Below are 17,989 nucleotides of genomic sequence, written 5' to 3'. Positions count from 1 at the left end.
ACGTCGTGGTTAGGCTTTCCACTAGGTGGCCCGCAAGGCTGGCCATTGTATCGATGTTTGAGGAGGGGAGGGGTGGGGTGAGTGGGGGATGTCCATGCAATGGGCATGTGTCTAACATGTCATGATAGGCATGGTCAAGTCAATGCCACAAACTACAAAATACATTTGTACTATTCAAAAAGTGATCGATATAATGAATAGTTGATGTGATATAAATAAATGTTACTTATTTATCGATCGAGCCGTTGCTTACACTTCGATATGTGCCAAATCAAGTGCTAAGTACTGTAGCAATTATTTGTATGTTTGCGTAAAAAATTAGGTATATTGATGATGGGAAGAATTTTTGTAAATTTTGATTATATTTTAATTACACAATGATCGTCCACAGTCTTAATAATTGTTTTTTAATAATATGCCGCTCTTTCTCGACCTGTTAAAATTTTTAACGTTTGATAACGTTCACTTTTCGTGTTTATTTTTTCATCGTAAAAATTAAGTAGGTATAAAAATAGATTTTGGAAACAGTGTCCATCTAAGAAGCTCGCTTTTTCATTGGGTATATCATTTCTATGGTTAAAGTTAGGGCTACGTTAACCTAAAATACTTCAAAATTGCAATGCAAGCAATAATCAATCAATCATTTTTCTCAATTCATTTTTTTTAAACTATAGATTTATAGGTTTATATTTTAAAGGTAATTTGTCTATAGTCAAGGTTATCTTCTCGAGCACCAACACCACATTATCAGTAATGAAAAAACTTTTCAACAGATTTTAGCAATTGTTCCAAAATCATACGTGATAAATTACAAACTTCATTATATTTTTAAATTACTAGGCAGTTTAAAAATTTTGATATAACAATGATTTAAATTTCACATATACATTGCTTTTTATTAAAATGACCTCGAATAGCACTGAAGAGGAATATTTAAAAATAATAAGAACAAGGCAGTTAGTATAGTATTAATGTATTGCAACCAAAATTTTCTTTTGTGACATAGATAAAATATATATAGGGTACACTATATGATAGAGCCAATGTACACTAACAAAGTGGTGGTAAATCCATCACACATTTGTCACAATGTACACTATGATTTATGAAACAAAAAATTTATTATTTTTATACACAATATTAGATACGTTTTATTTTTAAGAATTATACTTATTTGCAAGTTATCATCTTTGATGATATTTTAAAGCTTTGGCTTATGGTTGACAATAAAATAATTATACATTGACACTATGTAATATAATTTATTTTTAATCAAAGACTAGAATTAATTAATATTTTTTTATCTGATAACAACATTAAAAGCTTTCACTGCAGCCTTCTCAATCTCCTTATGAATTTTATTCACTTCTCCTTGTGTTAGAGTTCGTTCCAAATGCCTGTACACAATGCTGTAACACAGGCTATGCTTCTTTGATTTTGGATGCACAAATTTATCTTTCAGCTTCACCTGGAAAAAAATACTACTTAAGACCATAATTAATTGTTAGAAACATATGAGAAGGTTAGACCTTTAGAATTTATAATACAAGTAAAGTCTGACCAAAACCACTGTACTGAGTGTTAGGTAATTTGCTGTAACTATATATAATTATATATGTATACAGAAGTTTTCTTTTGTAATAATTTATCTAGATAATATCACCACAAAATATATCTGTACTAAACAGTGAAAATATTTTTTGTTGGAAACTATTTTTATTATATTTATATTCATCAACATTTCAGACTTAGGACTTACATTGCTGAACATGGACTTCCTAATAGATTTCCAAATAGCCAGGTTTGATAATAGCCTGCATTCAGCATCTTTTAAGGATTGTTGGTCTACCTTGTGGGTGGTCATCATACACTGCCCTTAGTGGCAACTCCGAACCTAATTTTAATTATATGTATGAATAAATAAAATTAAAATAATGTTTATTTATTCTGGGCACATACAAATTGAGTGTAAGATGCATAGACAACTACAACATGGACTATTAATGAAAACTGTAATTCTCTATATTCAAAATAAAGGTCTTTATTATTATCATTATATTTTCGATATCAACATATTCTACTGTGCAATATCTACATATCCTATACCTTCAGTAACAAGAATTAAAAAAAATAGATTAGTTAAAAATAAAAAGAAATTGTGCAGCTAAAATTACCTGTTCTATAATGTCTCCACCAACATCTCTTACTAAATCAAAAAAGTCATTGTTTGTAAATGTATCAGTAGTAACATTTGAAGGTAGCCAAAAAGAAATGTCATTTATACACTGTGGATATGATGAAACTGCCTTGTATGTTATTTTGTCATTCAAATTTTTATTCTGAAACTGTGACACAAAGCCTGTGTCTTGACTCCACATTAACCGAATGTCAGGAATCTTGTACAATGCCATTGCAAGTCTCTCTAAACCTAGACCAAAAGCATAAGCTATTGTATTGGTTGGACCAGCTTTTGCTAATATTTCATTTCTTACAATGCCACATCCCAGTACCTCTAACCAATTGTTCTCATAAAATATTTCCAACTCCCATGATGGGTGTGTAAAAGGAAAGTATGCATCTACCCATCTATGTTTTACATTGTCACCAAATAGTGTATGAACCAAACCAATGAGATGATTTTTAAGCTGGGCTTCCATTAATTTTGATGCTTCTAGAGTATGGCAACTCTGTCTGTTTGGATCATTTATGCAATTTTTGAACATTTGTGGGTTCTGTGGATCATAAGTGGGCTCAAATAATTCAAATTCTGTATGCTCTGGAAGCAATTGATCTTTTCGTTGAGATCTAACTGCATCAACCTGAAATATTATTAAATATGTACTAGACTTTGCAAAATTGTTTTATACACTATAATTCATTTTTTTTGTTTAGATTCCAATTAGATTATTTTTAAAAGCTGTAAAAGAATTTTTGAGATATATAAGTGGAACTTGTAAAAAACAGCATTTTTAAAGGATTAATGAAATTACCTGATGAAACACAGGAAAATGTGTGGAGTCTATTTCATCTCTTCGGTATACATCGCCAATCATTAGGAAATTGTCCAGGCCAGAGCGTAGTAGGTCGCTTTGATGGGCAGTCATGTGGGCACGCAGTAGCGTCTTATTATTTATATAGTAACAATCGGATTTATTTCTGCTTGGATGATCTTCAGGTATTAAAAGATCGTCGAAGTTTTGTCTTGTACTTACTATAGGTGATAGATTGTCGTACACACTAAATGTTGGATTACCTCTATGTGTGAATGATGAATAAAAATAATTCACAATCCTTTGCCTTACCATTGATAACGGATTATCTTTCTTTAAATGTAGATTTTGATTTAAATACGTCAAAATTTTTGGTGTTACATTGGTATAATCGTCAGTAACGAATTCTCTACCATGTATATTGATAGTTTGTATAGATTTTGGTGCAGTTGTGTAATTATACTTAGATAAATGCCCCGACAGTATACGAATCTGTTTTAAAAGTATTTTAGTCATGTTGCTTTAGTTGAACTTAATAAATATTATTATATTAACCACCAAAGTTTCTAAGAATACATTAGGTATTATAGTAAAAACGATGTTATCAATTTCAGTTTATTACATTACAAATTATAAGACTCAAACAAATGGGCGATTGAAAAGTGAGTGAGTTTTAATTCGTCAAAACAGTACATTACTGACAGTTGTGGTTTTTTTTTAATTATTGTACGTTGCTTTTAATTTTTCCGGCATTTTTAACTTCTGCTACAAATACAATTTATGAATTAAATTCAAACTGATTTGATGAAATGAATGAATAGTTGACTATTTTTTTTAAAGTTTAAAATATAATACTCATTTACACTTATGTTCATCATCTAAAAGATCAAATTAGCTTCATCCTAGTCGAACACAATTTTTAAAAATTATTTAGAAAAAAAATTACTGATAGTCGAATTACCTTATTTTATATAAAAATTAAATTATTTTCATTTTAAAATGTAATAGGTTTTATGTAGTTAAAAAGTAGTTTCATTTTTACTTTTTATTAACAATGCTGTAATTTTTCTGTACAATCATTAAATGATACCAAACATTATTATCCGTGAATTAATATAAAAAAGACCGTGATTGCCAATTATGTTCATGATTATGAAATATGTCAAATATTTAAAACTGACATAACCTAAAAGATATTTTAAATCGATGGAAAATTAAAATTACTGAGATAAAAGTGAGCGTTTAAAAATATCCCTAGATTTTTTGATGGATTTCTAAGTAGTAAGCAGGATGGTACCAAAAAGAGTTGTCCGTATAGTTCAATTAGGTATTGTTGGAGTTACAGGTTATTATGTTGGTTTAAATAAAAATAAAATTGGTTTACTTAATAACTTAGTAGAGGTCGACGGTAAAAAAATACGGAATATGCCAGGGCTACCTATATTCGGGACGGTATCTGCAGCAACACCTTATATAGAGACTGGATCTACCAGGGTATGGCTTTCAAATATGCAAATTAAACTAAAAGTATTTCAAGTTAATTTGATGATTTTTTTAATGTATTTTTTAACCACAACAACATATTTTTTGTGGTTCATAGACTAAGAAGTTACAAAAAGTTATCTTTAGTATTATATTAGTATATATAATAAACTCTCATTTGCAATGCGTTGGTCCTAATTTTACAAGGTTTTTCTACGAGAACTTTGTTGTCTAGCAGATATGGATATATTAAATATTTGGTTTCAATATCTATACAATTTTTAAGACCATGTTAGAAATCTGTACGAAGGTTGAGAATTGACTGTGGGCTTAAAACTTAGCATACATCATCTAATTACTAAAATAGGCTTGCCCCATTGTTAAAATATAAATAAAGATTTTTATTAAATACTGAGGAATGATTATTAATCTATGTTCTTAAACATTTTAGATAATTGTTAAATTCTCCTCTTTCCAATATTGTTAAGAGTTTTATGATTTACAAAAAAGCATAGTTCTTGTTAAAACCCTGGAAATCATTTATAAATTTTCTGCCAAGATTAACTGCGAAAATTAAAAAAAATCCAAATTATATTGTTTTGAGTAATGATATTATATAAATAATTTTAGTGCACCTACAACAGTTTACAGTTGTGCATATCTATTCTCTTTAGTTTCAACAATATAAGCAAATAAGATTAAATGACTGCAATGTGTGGTAGTTTTCTGGTAACATTCACATTAAGCAGGCTGAACCTGTACCGCCGAATCTTCCACAAAACCTTAATAGGAAGTTGCTCGGCAGTTTCCTTGTACAATAGCATCTGACATACTGTATTTGCTTTTTACTAGTTAAGGTGATTACCCCTATATAAACATTATAATTACTAGGATGTACTTTATATATATAAACACCTGTATTTAATTACAGGTTTCACAGATAATGAAGTATGGCTTCCCCGGTTTGGATAATGTGAGGTCTTTCGATGACTTTGTACTGTCATATGATCGTCGTAACAGGGTACCACATTGGGTCTTTGAGCATTTGACCAAAGCCCATATTGAAAAGAATGATCAAGTTGATAGGAGCAAGTGTGATTTTACCCCGGATGAGAGCATTCATCCATTCTTTAGGTATGTATTTATTTATTTCTTATTAGGCAAATATTTACAATATAGAACTCTGTTAAAAAAATGTTAAAACTCCTAGATATCTAATGATCTTGGTATCATATCTTTAGATGATTTGCTCTGTGTTTTAACATATTACTCAAAAAACATTTTTGAGGGTTGTCATGACAGTTGGTAGTGGATAATTTTGAAGTGTTACTCTTGAATTAAATATTTATGTAGGATCTAAATAATTAATTTTTTTTTATTATTTTCCTGTATGTTTAATTTCATATATGTTCTAACACTAATGTATTTTAAAACGATCTTTTTATCATATTTATTTAATGTTATATATATCAAGCTATTATAAGTTAGTTTATTAAAAATATTAACAGACTAAACATTTCACACTATACGCGGGGAATTCCCGTACCTCGCCGCCATTATACTCGCCAGTCTGATTTGATTCTTGAATTGAAAGTGATTTTTAGATCAAATTAATCTGTTATGAACAAAGTCGGTTTTTATTCTGTATGGATAAAAATGATGATTTTCATTGTATTTATGCTGCGAAATTTTTGAAAAGGTTACATTTAATTTTCTATTGGATAGATCACAGAATAGTGACTACAAGGGGTCTGGTTTCGATCGGGGTCACATGGCTGCAGCGGGCAACCACCGGCTGGCACAAAAACATGTTGAACAAACTTTCTACCTCACCAACATGGCCCCACAGGTTTGTTATAATATCTCTATTTCTCTGGTCGTTTCACTGGTGAGGATGTGGCTGTACATCATCAATTGGCTGCCTTTATCGCTTTCCATGATGTATTAAGCACTGGAATTATCCAGTTATCACTACTGTTTGAGACTTGGCCACTCAATTATTTTACCACTACTTATTTTGAGTCTAGAGATGGCCATAGCAAAGGCATAAGCGTTTATGGCAGTAAAGATCGCTGCGATGACCGGTTTTGCGCTGCTTACAACAGCTATTTCCGACCGATATTTTCGATCTTAACTATGTCGTCAGTCCACCAAGTGGGGGACGAAATAATTTTTCCATAATAAGCTTTATTGTGTTTTATGTTTCATAGCCTGGTAGAGTTTTGTATTGCACCACATGATGGTTAATTGTTATGGATGCTGCACAATTCGAAATTACAAAATCCCGTGCCACTGTAATATAACATCGTACATTAGCGAGGTATACATATAATGAATCGTACATTAGCGTGGTAACGTCCATTTATTTTCAAAAACCTTTGTTTTTGATTTCGCATGGGAAAATTTCTGGATGTTCAAATTACCCCCTTTTGGGCGGATGAGGGGTAATTGTGGGATTTATACTAAAAATTTTGTGTAGTTGCCCTCTACACGGTGCAGTCTACCGCGCTGTGTTATTGTAAATAGCCCATACTTGGGTATGCGTTGTTTACGTTACCTCTATAATCTACATGGTGCATAATGGACAAGATCACGTCAATTTATCGTCCGCCTATGAATAACTGTAGCTGTAGTTTTCAAGTAGAGACACAGTATTCTCCGGAGAGCCGTCTCGAGGCGCATCTCTGCTCCGTCGATTCCGTTCACCTGTCTCCTTTTGGAAATGTATCTTAACCCCAAATCTGATTGTTTTATTTATAGAATATTTAATGGAATCAGGCGTTACTTTGCGGAAGTCCATCTTAAGTAAGAAAAGGACCAATATTTAGCCACTTCCGCACATGCAGTGGTATTCGTGCAACAAAGCTATAAATGTTAAACCGATTAGTGTCGTGACTCTGTGTTTGGCACTAATCGGTGTAACGTAACTCCTGAAGATGCCCCGTGGAGGGGTGAATCACGTGTTGAGTGGTTTAACGGTGGTAGGTAGCGGTAGCGCATACGCATATATCAGCGGGTTGGCGGGCGGTGCACTATGTTGCACGACTACCGCTGCATGTGCGGAAGTGGCTAAATATTGGTCCTTTTCTTACTTATTTATAGAAATTAAATGCATATTGTGAATGACTTTTTGATTTCGCCCGCCTAACGGAAATTACCACAATATTCATTAAAATGCTGTTTGATTGTTGGTATTTACAGCTTCAACAGATTTGAAGAGACTTCATTCCTCGTTAAGTTCCACGGCATTGAGAAGCCGTTATGATCTCAATTCCTTTAGGCCGACACTTTGTTTAGTAGGTGCAAGTATATAATAAATACTAGGTAGCCCTTTGCGTGCGCTGCTGCGCAACACGCGTGCACCTATTCAAGTGCCAAAAGCCTACACACTTGCAAAAGTCGATTGATACAAAAAAAAAAATATCAAGCGACATAAAAAACCGTGCGAGAAATCTCCTTGTCTAATATTTTTTATATCTTGTTTAATCCAATCGGTCATATTCAGAATACATTCGAGCTATTAAAATACTGTCGAAAGAAAAACATTCATACCTTCATGACTTGATCTCACAGATTGAAAAATTTCAAGGTTATAAATCTAGGCGTCTATTCGTATAGAGAAGTTTACAATACCCAAGATCGATGGACCTTCTGAAAAACAAAAAATAACACCCAATTTACTTATGTATATATGTATGTATTTATATATATTTATACACACACACATATATATATATATATATATATATATATATATATATATAATGTTGTTTTGATTTTAAAAACTGACGTTACTGTATATTGTGATGTCATATTTATTCAACTCCGACAATCGTGTTCATTTAAAAATACAAGTACAACGTTTTAACTATAAGTGAGAAATATAATAATAACTTTATTATCTTAACTATTAGCTCTTATACTTGGAGGCCTCTTATATCTGGAGCCATGCCCTATTTAAGTTATCGCGCTGCAAAACGACAAACAGCTATTTTTTAATTTATACTTGTCTTTTAGTTAGCCGTCCTTTTCACAGCAATATTGATATTATATAACTAAATCATTTTTTAACAATTATTCAACGCTATCTTTATATTTAATTAGGGGATTCAACCCATATAAACCTATGCCATCTATATAACACCTGCTATCGATTTTTAAATCATGTGTAGTTATTGTGTGACCACTTTTACCAATCAACGTTTACATAAAATAAAGTGATGTGTTCAAATAAAAAATAAGATATTAAATTTAAACTTAAATTAGGTAAATAGTAATGTTTGTGTTTCTGTACATTAAGGCCTTGGAGTAAATGATACGCCTCGTAAGTTGATTTCTGGTTTTGGTTACGAATAGCTTTATTTATTCGCCAGGAAAGGTTTATTTAATAGTTTGATAACATTACTGAATTTCCTGCGGCCGTTGTTGTCGGCATTTAGCGACGAAAATGGTCAAATGTCATTGCCACAAGTTTGCGTTACATTATTCATTGCAGTAGTTTGATCGAAAATGTTGCTTCTTCTACTTTTCATATTTTTTAATAAAAATATCCCAATCAAATGAACATTTGCAGCGCGGCTGCCATCTTGAATTCACCAGAGGACATATTTTTCTAGAATACACTGGAGGACTTAAAAAGAAGTCTTATGCAGGCAAACTTCTATCTCTTACCTTGAGAGAGAGAATCAAATATAGCTCGCGATTGAAAAAAAATCCTCTAGTCAGAGTGGCCTTTAAATGGCGACGAAAATGATCAATAATCCTTATTACGACCGCAACGCGTCTTCCGGTGTAATTTTTCCAATTAAAATATTGTTTCTTTTTTTTTAAATTTTTGGTAAGAAAAATCGGAAAATTTACATAAGCGTGGGGTAATTTAACTTCGATTAACTTCGCTAAGAGTCTTGCGATCGCGTCCTCGGAAACTATAGGCTTCGATTTTGCGGTTAGAATTCGAAAAAGTGTACTTTTTGCAGGTTTTATTCGAGAGCCCCGGAATGGTGCTTTCGGGGTAACGAAAAAAAAATCTATCCGGGTTGGTAAAGTAGGGGATATTTTCGAAAACGATAAACTATAATTTTACAAAACCGAGGTCGCTCGACCGCGAAGATAGCGCTCAAACACGGGTATGCGAGATCTCGGCGGCCATCAGGTCACGTGAGAAAAAGCGGAAACTTCGCCATACGTCGCAAATGTTTATCACCACTCCTTCCGGAAGAACCGTCGCGATGATGGGAGGGGGAAGTTGCAGGATTATAGATAATAATAAGTATATTATAGAGCAACCAAAACTGCTGTACCGCATCTTAGGCATATGCGTAGGGACATGAAGAGAAATATTGGTCACTCGGTTCCGTAAGTCCGCCCTTTCGTAAGGTGATTTGGCACAGCACAATACTATAGTGATGTCATTACGGAACGTTGTAATTTTTGTGACCCACCATTGGGTTATGCATACATACAGTGGCGTACCTTGGCGGTGGGTGCAGTCCGCACCGGGCGGCACTTACCTAGGGGCGCCATTTTTTTTATTTACTTATAGTTGTAATGATTAAATTTATGATTTCGAATATTATTCCTCGGTGTATATAAATGCATTTTAGTGTAAATTTTGGATTCTAATTCAAGAACAATATAATAATTTTATTTTATTGTATTCATTTAAGAGATAGAAGACATAGAAGATCTTTACGACTTTGTTCGGCAAATTTTCCTAACTAAAATTTTTTGATGTCAGTTTATAAATGTCATTTCTTTTAAAAAGTTTATATGATTACTTTGAAGTGATATATCAATATTTTTTTAAATCAAAAACCACTATTTGATTGACATATAATAGAAAGGGCGGCAAACTGGAGATTGCCCCGGGCGGCAAAAGTTCTAGGTACGCCACTGCATACATATATAATACTATGAATATACATATTAATAATTTGTTCGCAGGTAGGGGAAGGATTTAACAGGCATTCATGGAACCGACTAGAAAAACATGTGAGGAAATTGACTAAGGTTTATGTAAATGTCTATTGCTGCACGGGTCCTTTGTATCTTCCCAGGTGATTCGATAATTTTTAAATATCTGTTCAATAAAAACGTCATGTCCGGTGTGTAACTTTAGGAATTTTACGCGGCACGCGATTTTGATTGAAAACAAACAATTAAATTATTAATATTTGTGGGCTGCCAAGTGAAGTCTACATAGTTTAGGTCGTGGTAAGTCGCTGGATTCGGGCAGCGCAGGACCGGTCATCATGGCGGCCTTTAAGCAAAGTATGCTTTGCAGTGAGTGTCTAAGGGCTTAAAAGAAGAAAGAAGAAGAATTTCGTAATATTAGGCGAATTATTTGTTAACCAAAACTTTATAAATAAATCATATTACAGTGATAAGTAATAAAAGATAACTTTAGAAGAAGAAGAGAGAGGTTCTCTACTCTAATGAAAGTTGCATCCATACGCCATTACGGAAGTCTGTACTGTCAAAGTTACATGGCTATTGCTTGCAGGAATAATATCATTAAACGTTCCAAGAATCGCGCGGACAATCAGTCGTTACTCGAAGTCCTTGTCTGTCCGTGAGTCTATAAAATATGAAGGTTCAAGTTGCAGTTACATACATGCTATGTTAAGGTTATTGTGCAAGTGACTAAAAAACCCTTTTCATTTTTTTGTGGGTATTTCACAAATAGAGCCTTTGGAACCCTCGTAGCTTGTTAGTTGAAGAATGCCTTTATTAGGGAGCTCAAATTGATTTTTTTTATATTAAATTGGGTTCATCTGGCATTCTTTTCATGATGCATATTATTATTCTTTGTAAATGTTCCTTTGTTGGTAATGTATAAATATTTCATATTGTCTGTAGGAAGGAGTCTGATGGTAAATTATATGTACGATACCAAGTGATCGGTGCGAATACAGTGGCTGTACCGACGCATTTCTACAAGGTTGTCGTGGGGGAAGCCTCGGACGGAACCCTTGAAATGGAGGCGTACGTGATGCCCAACCAAAAGATATCAGACGAGACACCTCTGTCTTCTTTTATGGTAAGTGCTAATAGAATATGTGACTAAATGTCGAAATCTATTAAGTGAAATTTTTATGATACGGTTATTAACATATTAAGCCAAATATGCAAAACATTAAAATAAATAAAAAAAAGTATTTGAGCCTTTGAAAAATTACATGCGTCGGAATCAATTTTGAAAGGCCTGCAAAGAGTATTTTCACAAGGTCGTTCTCAAAATCAGTGTGTACAGTTTGAAGTGATCCTAATTTAAGTATAGTACACGCCGATAAATATTACACATCGACGTTTGGAGAGACAATCGGCTTATTTCGGCTTCGTAGAGCGTAATCTCTGACGCACGAAATACAAACAGTCCGGTATTTATTAGGAGCTGTTAAAACAAGTATCATTTGCTTCTTTTGATTATTATTTTTATTTGTATAAAATACGCCAATTTTTCTATAAGTAAATACAATTACAATTTTTCTGTAAGTAAAAAAACATGTTTACATTATGTTTACGTATTTAATTATTTAGGAAAATTACAACTGTACACAATTACCACCATTATACCTATTGTTAAAATGGGATATTGTAATAAAAATAATAATAATTCTAACTCTCAGTAACCTCCATTTCACTATCTGTGCTCTCAAAGAGGTCAATATAATTTAATTTAATACTTAAAAGATTTCAATGATTTTATTGTTGGCAGTTAATTAAATCGTAAGTGAAAATCATCCACCATTCTTCGAACAATATCATGATCAAAATCGTCCATACCCAAAGGTCTTCCTTTTACTGAAGTGCTGAATTGAATTTCAGTCCAATGTGTTTCACTTACGATTTAATGAACTGCCAACAATAAAACCATTAAAAGCTATTAAGTAGTCTCTTTCATTTATTTTGTTAGATTCATCAGTATTGTAAATCAAATAAAAACAAACTTGACCTGAAGTCGTAAATTCACACAAATGTTCCAAATGCAGATTTATTTTTCTATGACATGTTTTATAATACCTATTTAAAATTTAGAAGGAAATTAAAATTTTGTTTTTTTTTTTTTAAATACACAAAAGACATGTTGTATGATAAAAATGAATGCAATTTCCCCGCAATTTCTTTTCTTATTAGTCTGATACTCAGGGGCAGCTCTAGCTCGTGTAGCGACCGTGTGCAATGAAACCCTGGCGCCCTTAGGCCTGACTCTCCCCCCTGCGGCTATAACTATTAATTTTGCCGTCATAACAAGATTTTTTCATATTCCAACAAGCTATTTTATAAGTAGGTTACAGTATGGTATTAGTTACTGCCTTTCTTCTTATGACGGTAGAAAAGACTTATTTTTTTTATGCCTGTAGCACATCTCTGTTGCGAAACTAAGCGGCGAACCGCGATAAATTTCTAGACGATGCTCTTAGCCGTATCAGAGGGCGTCGCGGCGGCGCCCGTGTGCATTGCACACCCTGCATTATAGGTTAAGCCGCCCCTGCTGATACTTCTTGGTAATTCTCATCGGGTATACTCTGAAGTATAAGGGAATTGTGTTCCAGTTACTTGGTAACTTTATTTGAGTTTTGTCATCATCTATTCAGTTGTCGGACGTCCACTGCTGGACAAAAGCCTCGTGCGTATATTTGCAGCAGGACTATACGACGTGTTCTGATGACCTTACAGTTTCTCCGCTACCAAAATGATTGCATGTTATTTTATTTCTGATTTTAACATACCTCTTTACATTCGCAGGTACCACCAGAGACTATAGAAAGAGCAGCGGGTTTATTATTTTTTGACAAAATACATAGAACTAAGTTAAATAAAATAAATGGACGAAAAATATGAATATATTTTTAAATAAAGAATCTGTAGAGAAATTTACAAATACTAGTACTAGTAATAAATACAATTTTATTTTAAATATGTAAATAGAATTTTAATTAAATGTTATTATGTTCAATTTTGTTATTTATTTTTAAAATAGTGATAATCTTGTACTCAATAAATTTTTTGGTATGACCCATTTTGTGTTAGTTTTTCAGAACTTTTTTTCGGCAGAATGAAAGTTCTTACCAATCGCATTCCTTTCCTGTCTGAATAAAAGCATGCAATACCAATTTATATTGAAAATTATTTTTAGTGTACCCTTGCCATTAGATTAACTAGTATCATTCAATACCAGCATGGGATCTCAATATTATTTTAGTTTGTTTCTAATTGGTCTCTCCAGATATTTTTTATGACGTACACAAGTGGTCTCTGTAAATGTTTCTTAATATGTCATAATATGAATAAATAAACATTTGTTTGTTAGTAAACAATTTACAATTTGAAATTACAATTGAATACAATAGCCAATAAAAATATTTAAAAACTCTGTTTGTTCCTGTTTATAATACCTTCATGCACTATAATATGGTGCTTTCTAAGAATTCTACATACAAAACAGTTTTGTGTTTTTATATTATAATTATTTATTTGTTTAGGATCACAATTCACATGTTTACTATTGCTACATTTTCACTTAGTATTACCTAAGCAGGACCATTCTACAAAGCATTTCTATGAGTGTAAGCTTAATGTTTTTAGTTTCCTTAACATTGAAGACCAAATTAAAATGGACAAATTAAGACAGCAATAAAATGTCGATTTGTCATTATTATAATATATTTGCTTTTGATTTGAACATGAACAACAGTATAAATAAAACAAATATTTGTATAAAACATGTATTTATTTTAGGAGTTGAATGATGGTACTATATATTTATAGTGGCGGTTTATATGTTACAGTAATATGAATATATCATGCTCAATTTTCTTCATCCTCATCAGAAGCACCGTTCTGCTGTGGGCCATCATCACCAGCGTCTCCCATACCTTGGAAAGTTAAACGAAAATATGTCAATATACACTATACAGTAACCCACCCACTAGGTGGACTAAAGAAATAATTAAGATCGCGGGAAATCGCTGCATATGGGCAGTGCAAGACCGGTCATAGTGACGATCTTTGGGGGATGCCATTGCCTTGCAGTGACATAGACGCTGACAGCTTTAACACAGTTTATAACTAGGAAGCTGCCAATGACTCACTAGAATTACATATCGTAATTTTAAATAAATTAATGAAACTAAACAGAGGTTAGAAACTGCATAAGCCACTTGGGCAGCAGCATAAGCCAGGTCGAAAAAAACCATAATAATGCAGTTTGTCTATATACTTTATGATCAGGATGCTGTTTTTCTTCACTTCAGTCATAATTTATGTAGAAAAAACATATCACACTCAGACACAATTTTACCAGCACATAGGTAACATAAGTATAAGTCATATATATATAAGAAGCTGTTGTACATACCTTGATCTTCACCCTCGTCTGCTGAGTCACCAGCAACTTCAGCATTTTCTGCTTCAGCGCGCTCCATTTGCCTTGCCAAAGCCTCTTCATCAGTTGCTGTAACCACTTTAGGCTGAAATATTTAAAAGAGATTAGTCTTATATAACAATCAACATAATCATGTCAGCTAATAGACATCCACTGCAACCTTCTTTAAAGATCGGTCTTGCGTGGCCCACGACCTTAACTATGTCATCGGTCCACCTACCCACGACAGGTATACAGGCCCATGGTCTATAATCTATAACTATACTACTGCTTACTTTCGTCAATCAAATAATGGGCACATTTTTGAAAGCTTTCCATTCAATTATAGATGGACTATAAAAAAATCTAAAGCTTGTATACAAGAAATTGAGATCACCGAGTATCTGGCTTTATAACATTTGTGACAATTTATATGTGCAAACTTGGGATGGTGCTTCCATAAAGATGATGATGATGATCAAGACCTTTTTAAACTCTTACATTAGGTCTTTAAAGGAGATATTAACATTATACTTACTGCCATCTGTACATTAAACACACCACCTGACACTGTGATAGTTTCTTTGATTTTATCTATAGCGTCTTGAAGAGCTTTTAGACCATCTGCCTTCTCAGGAGTTGATGTGGTCATGACTGTAAATAAAAAATGCAATACAAGTTAAAACATAACTTAGCATTAACTTATTTAAATTAGTGACATAATAAAGACAGTTCAAATCAAAATGTTCTCTCTAAATGGTGACTGCTCTATTTATTACCAGAGAATAGATATATGAATGCTTAAGTAGCTAGTGATATAAAGTTGGCTTATTGGAAAAAATAATTTTGTATAGAAAAGGACCCAGTTTCTTAAAGAGTTCTTAAGTAGTTTCTTTTTAACTTTGATAAATAACTAAACTTGCCATAGCATCTCTTTTTTACAAATGCATGTATAAAAAGCATTTGTTGATTTATTTACCAGGAACTAATAGTTATTAATGTCTCACTAGTGAATGTTCAACTATGATTACATATCTGTTTTTTTTAAATACAAGATGAAGGTATGAAACTTACCATACAGTGGTGGGGCTATAAGGTTGATCTTGATAGGCATCTCAGCAGTGGATAAAGAAAGCCCAGCTTTGAGGGCAGCCTTCACAGCATCAATTCCCTCATATCCATAACAGGCACATTCAATATCTGCCCTGATCTTAACAGCTTGTGAAGTTAGCTTTCTTTTGATGTTCTCTAATAACACTTGTTTTGTTTTTTCATCTAATCCACATTCATTGAGAACTGATGGATCTCTGTAGGAAAACATAATCTTTTACAATATATCTATCTATTTATAAGGTGTTTGATTAGAGGTGTACAAACTTTATAGGGGTAAATGTATTGCTCATATGCTGTTAATGAATGTATGGTTAAAAAATAATTTTAATAATATATAATGGAATGATAATGTTGAAAGAAAAGGCAATGAATATAGACTTGAAATTTTATAGGAAAATTCCTTGTGTAGAAATTTCACCCATAAGGGAAGAATGTTGGAAGGAATGTTTTATGTAAAAAAAGAATAATTTCAAACAACAGTTCTAATAGGTATAAAACTTTGCCAGAATTTTTTATTGTCATGTTAAAAATTGCCTAGAATAAATTTTATAAAATGGCACACAAAAAAAGAGTGAAGCTGGTGGGGGACATATTTAAACAATTGTAAAAAATATCTCCACAATTTATAAACATAAATTATTTCTAAATTTTACAATACTCAATAAATTGAAAAATTATTTATAGCAGAAAGATAAAATTGTTATGAGGTGTGCTCTTAAAAAAATGTCATGAACTCTGGGAATGTAACATTTAAAGTGCTGAAATACAAAACCAACTTTGAAAGAATATAGCCACTAGCAAGATTTACATTTATGAAACTTGGCATAAATAATTGGTCATAGCTCATGTACATCAAGAGTAAAACTTTGGATGTTGTAATTGTTACTGTAATCTAATCTAAAACAAATGTATTGAATTTATTTGATTTTGATTTAATTCTTTTTCATAACATTGTAAAGTTTATTTCCTGTCTTGAAATAATTACTCTAGCATCTAACAATGAAACTTCAACCAACAGTGTTTCCCTTGTTATATAAAATTATAGTAATACTTATACTTACACAGCAGCCTGTTTAAAGAAATCAAAAGCAGATGCTTTCTTCTTATATTTTTCTTCAAAATGCCAAGCTGTTCTCTTATACAGCTCTTCCAACTGTTCTGAGCTCTCATAGTGCAAAAGTTCTGCAACATGCCGAAGTATTGAATTCACCGCCTTAGCTTTAGCAAATCTTTCTGTGCATTTTTCTATGTCTTCTGCTGATACACGCCGTTTAGACAAATCAATATAACCTGAAATTAGATCACATATTTATTAAAATCAAATAATATAGTAATGTTTTTATATTTCATTAGAGATTGGTAATGTATAATACTGTATAAATTTTTCAATGTTCAAAAAATAATCTAAGTTCATAATTTTATTTTAGTGGACCATGACTTTCATTTATAATTATTGAATAAACTAGTGTCTATAGTATCAACAATGCTTAAATTAAGAGAGTTAAATACCATCAAATATCCAGGAAATTAAAAACATGGCTTTAAAATTGCATACTTATATTGTAGCAGTTTAAAGATGTAGATATAAATTAAATTGCCTGTCAGAGGGCGTAATTTACTTACCTTTTTCTTTATCTACCCTAATAACAACGACTGGTTCTGTTTTTCCAACCCTTATAAGTTTGTTGATGGACCTGATACGTCTTCTTGACAATTCGGACAACAGAATCATGCCCTCAATGTTGTTGTACTCCAGGAGGTGAACGTATGCGCCCATTTCCGCTATAGACCTCACTGTTACCATCACTACATCTTCCACCTCAGGATATTTCTCCTGGTAAAATCGACACGACAACGGCATCTGCAAAACGATTATAACCTACATTAAAACAAAAGTACGATAAATGTTTAAAGTACAACATAATAATTGTAAACGATAATCACTTTTTGTTATTTCTCGCTAAGCAAGACAGTTTAATTAATGAAATTAAGAAAATGATGAAATGTTATAAAGCGTTCACGTTGACCGTATTGACAA

General features: G+C 32.4%; 3 protein-coding genes across 3 annotated transcripts; 1 reads left to right on the top strand and 2 right to left on the bottom strand.

Moving 5' to 3' along the window:
• Positions 1-1,218: 1,218 nt before the first annotated feature.
• On the bottom strand, positions 1,219-3,636 carry PheRS-m (Phenylalanyl-tRNA synthetase, mitochondrial). The gene is made up of 3 exons (XM_068768954.1): positions 2,991-3,636; positions 2,175-2,819; positions 1,219-1,468 (listed from the first exon to the last, which is right to left on the bottom strand). The coding sequence occupies exons 1-3, from the start codon at positions 3,504-3,506 to the stop codon at positions 1,301-1,303; spliced, it is 1,329 nt and encodes a 442-aa protein (XP_068625055.1). The 5' UTR covers positions 3,507-3,636; the 3' UTR covers positions 1,219-1,300.
• Positions 3,637-4,193: 557 nt separating this feature from the next.
• EndoG (Endonuclease G) lies at positions 4,194-13,380 on the top strand. Its single transcript, XM_068768945.1, has 6 exons — positions 4,194-4,484; positions 5,404-5,606; positions 6,198-6,321; positions 10,416-10,528; positions 11,331-11,511; positions 13,221-13,380. The coding sequence occupies exons 1-6, from the start codon at positions 4,281-4,283 to the stop codon at positions 13,314-13,316; spliced, it is 921 nt and encodes a 306-aa protein (XP_068625046.1). The 5' UTR covers positions 4,194-4,280; the 3' UTR covers positions 13,317-13,380.
• Positions 13,381-14,186: 806 nt separating this feature from the next.
• eIF2alpha (eukaryotic translation initiation factor 2 subunit alpha) lies at positions 14,187-17,989 on the bottom strand. The gene is made up of 7 exons (XM_068768879.1): positions 17,896-17,989; positions 17,575-17,812; positions 17,013-17,241; positions 15,913-16,145; positions 15,377-15,492; positions 14,833-14,944; positions 14,187-14,350 (listed from the first exon to the last, which is right to left on the bottom strand). The coding sequence occupies exons 2-7, from the start codon at positions 17,810-17,812 to the stop codon at positions 14,283-14,285; spliced, it is 996 nt and encodes a 331-aa protein (XP_068624980.1). The 5' UTR covers positions 17,896-17,989; the 3' UTR covers positions 14,187-14,282.

This window comes from Battus philenor, unplaced genomic scaffold (genome assembly GCF_028537555.1).
Source record: "Battus philenor isolate CCGP_79_NKW_IND1 unplaced genomic scaffold, ilBatPhil1.0.hap1 SCAF_27, whole genome shotgun sequence".
Classification (NCBI taxonomy): domain Eukaryota; kingdom Metazoa; phylum Arthropoda; class Insecta; order Lepidoptera; family Papilionidae; genus Battus; species Battus philenor.
The sequence above is the reverse complement of the archived record's forward strand: the minus strand, read 5'-3'. Positions and strand labels throughout refer to the sequence as shown.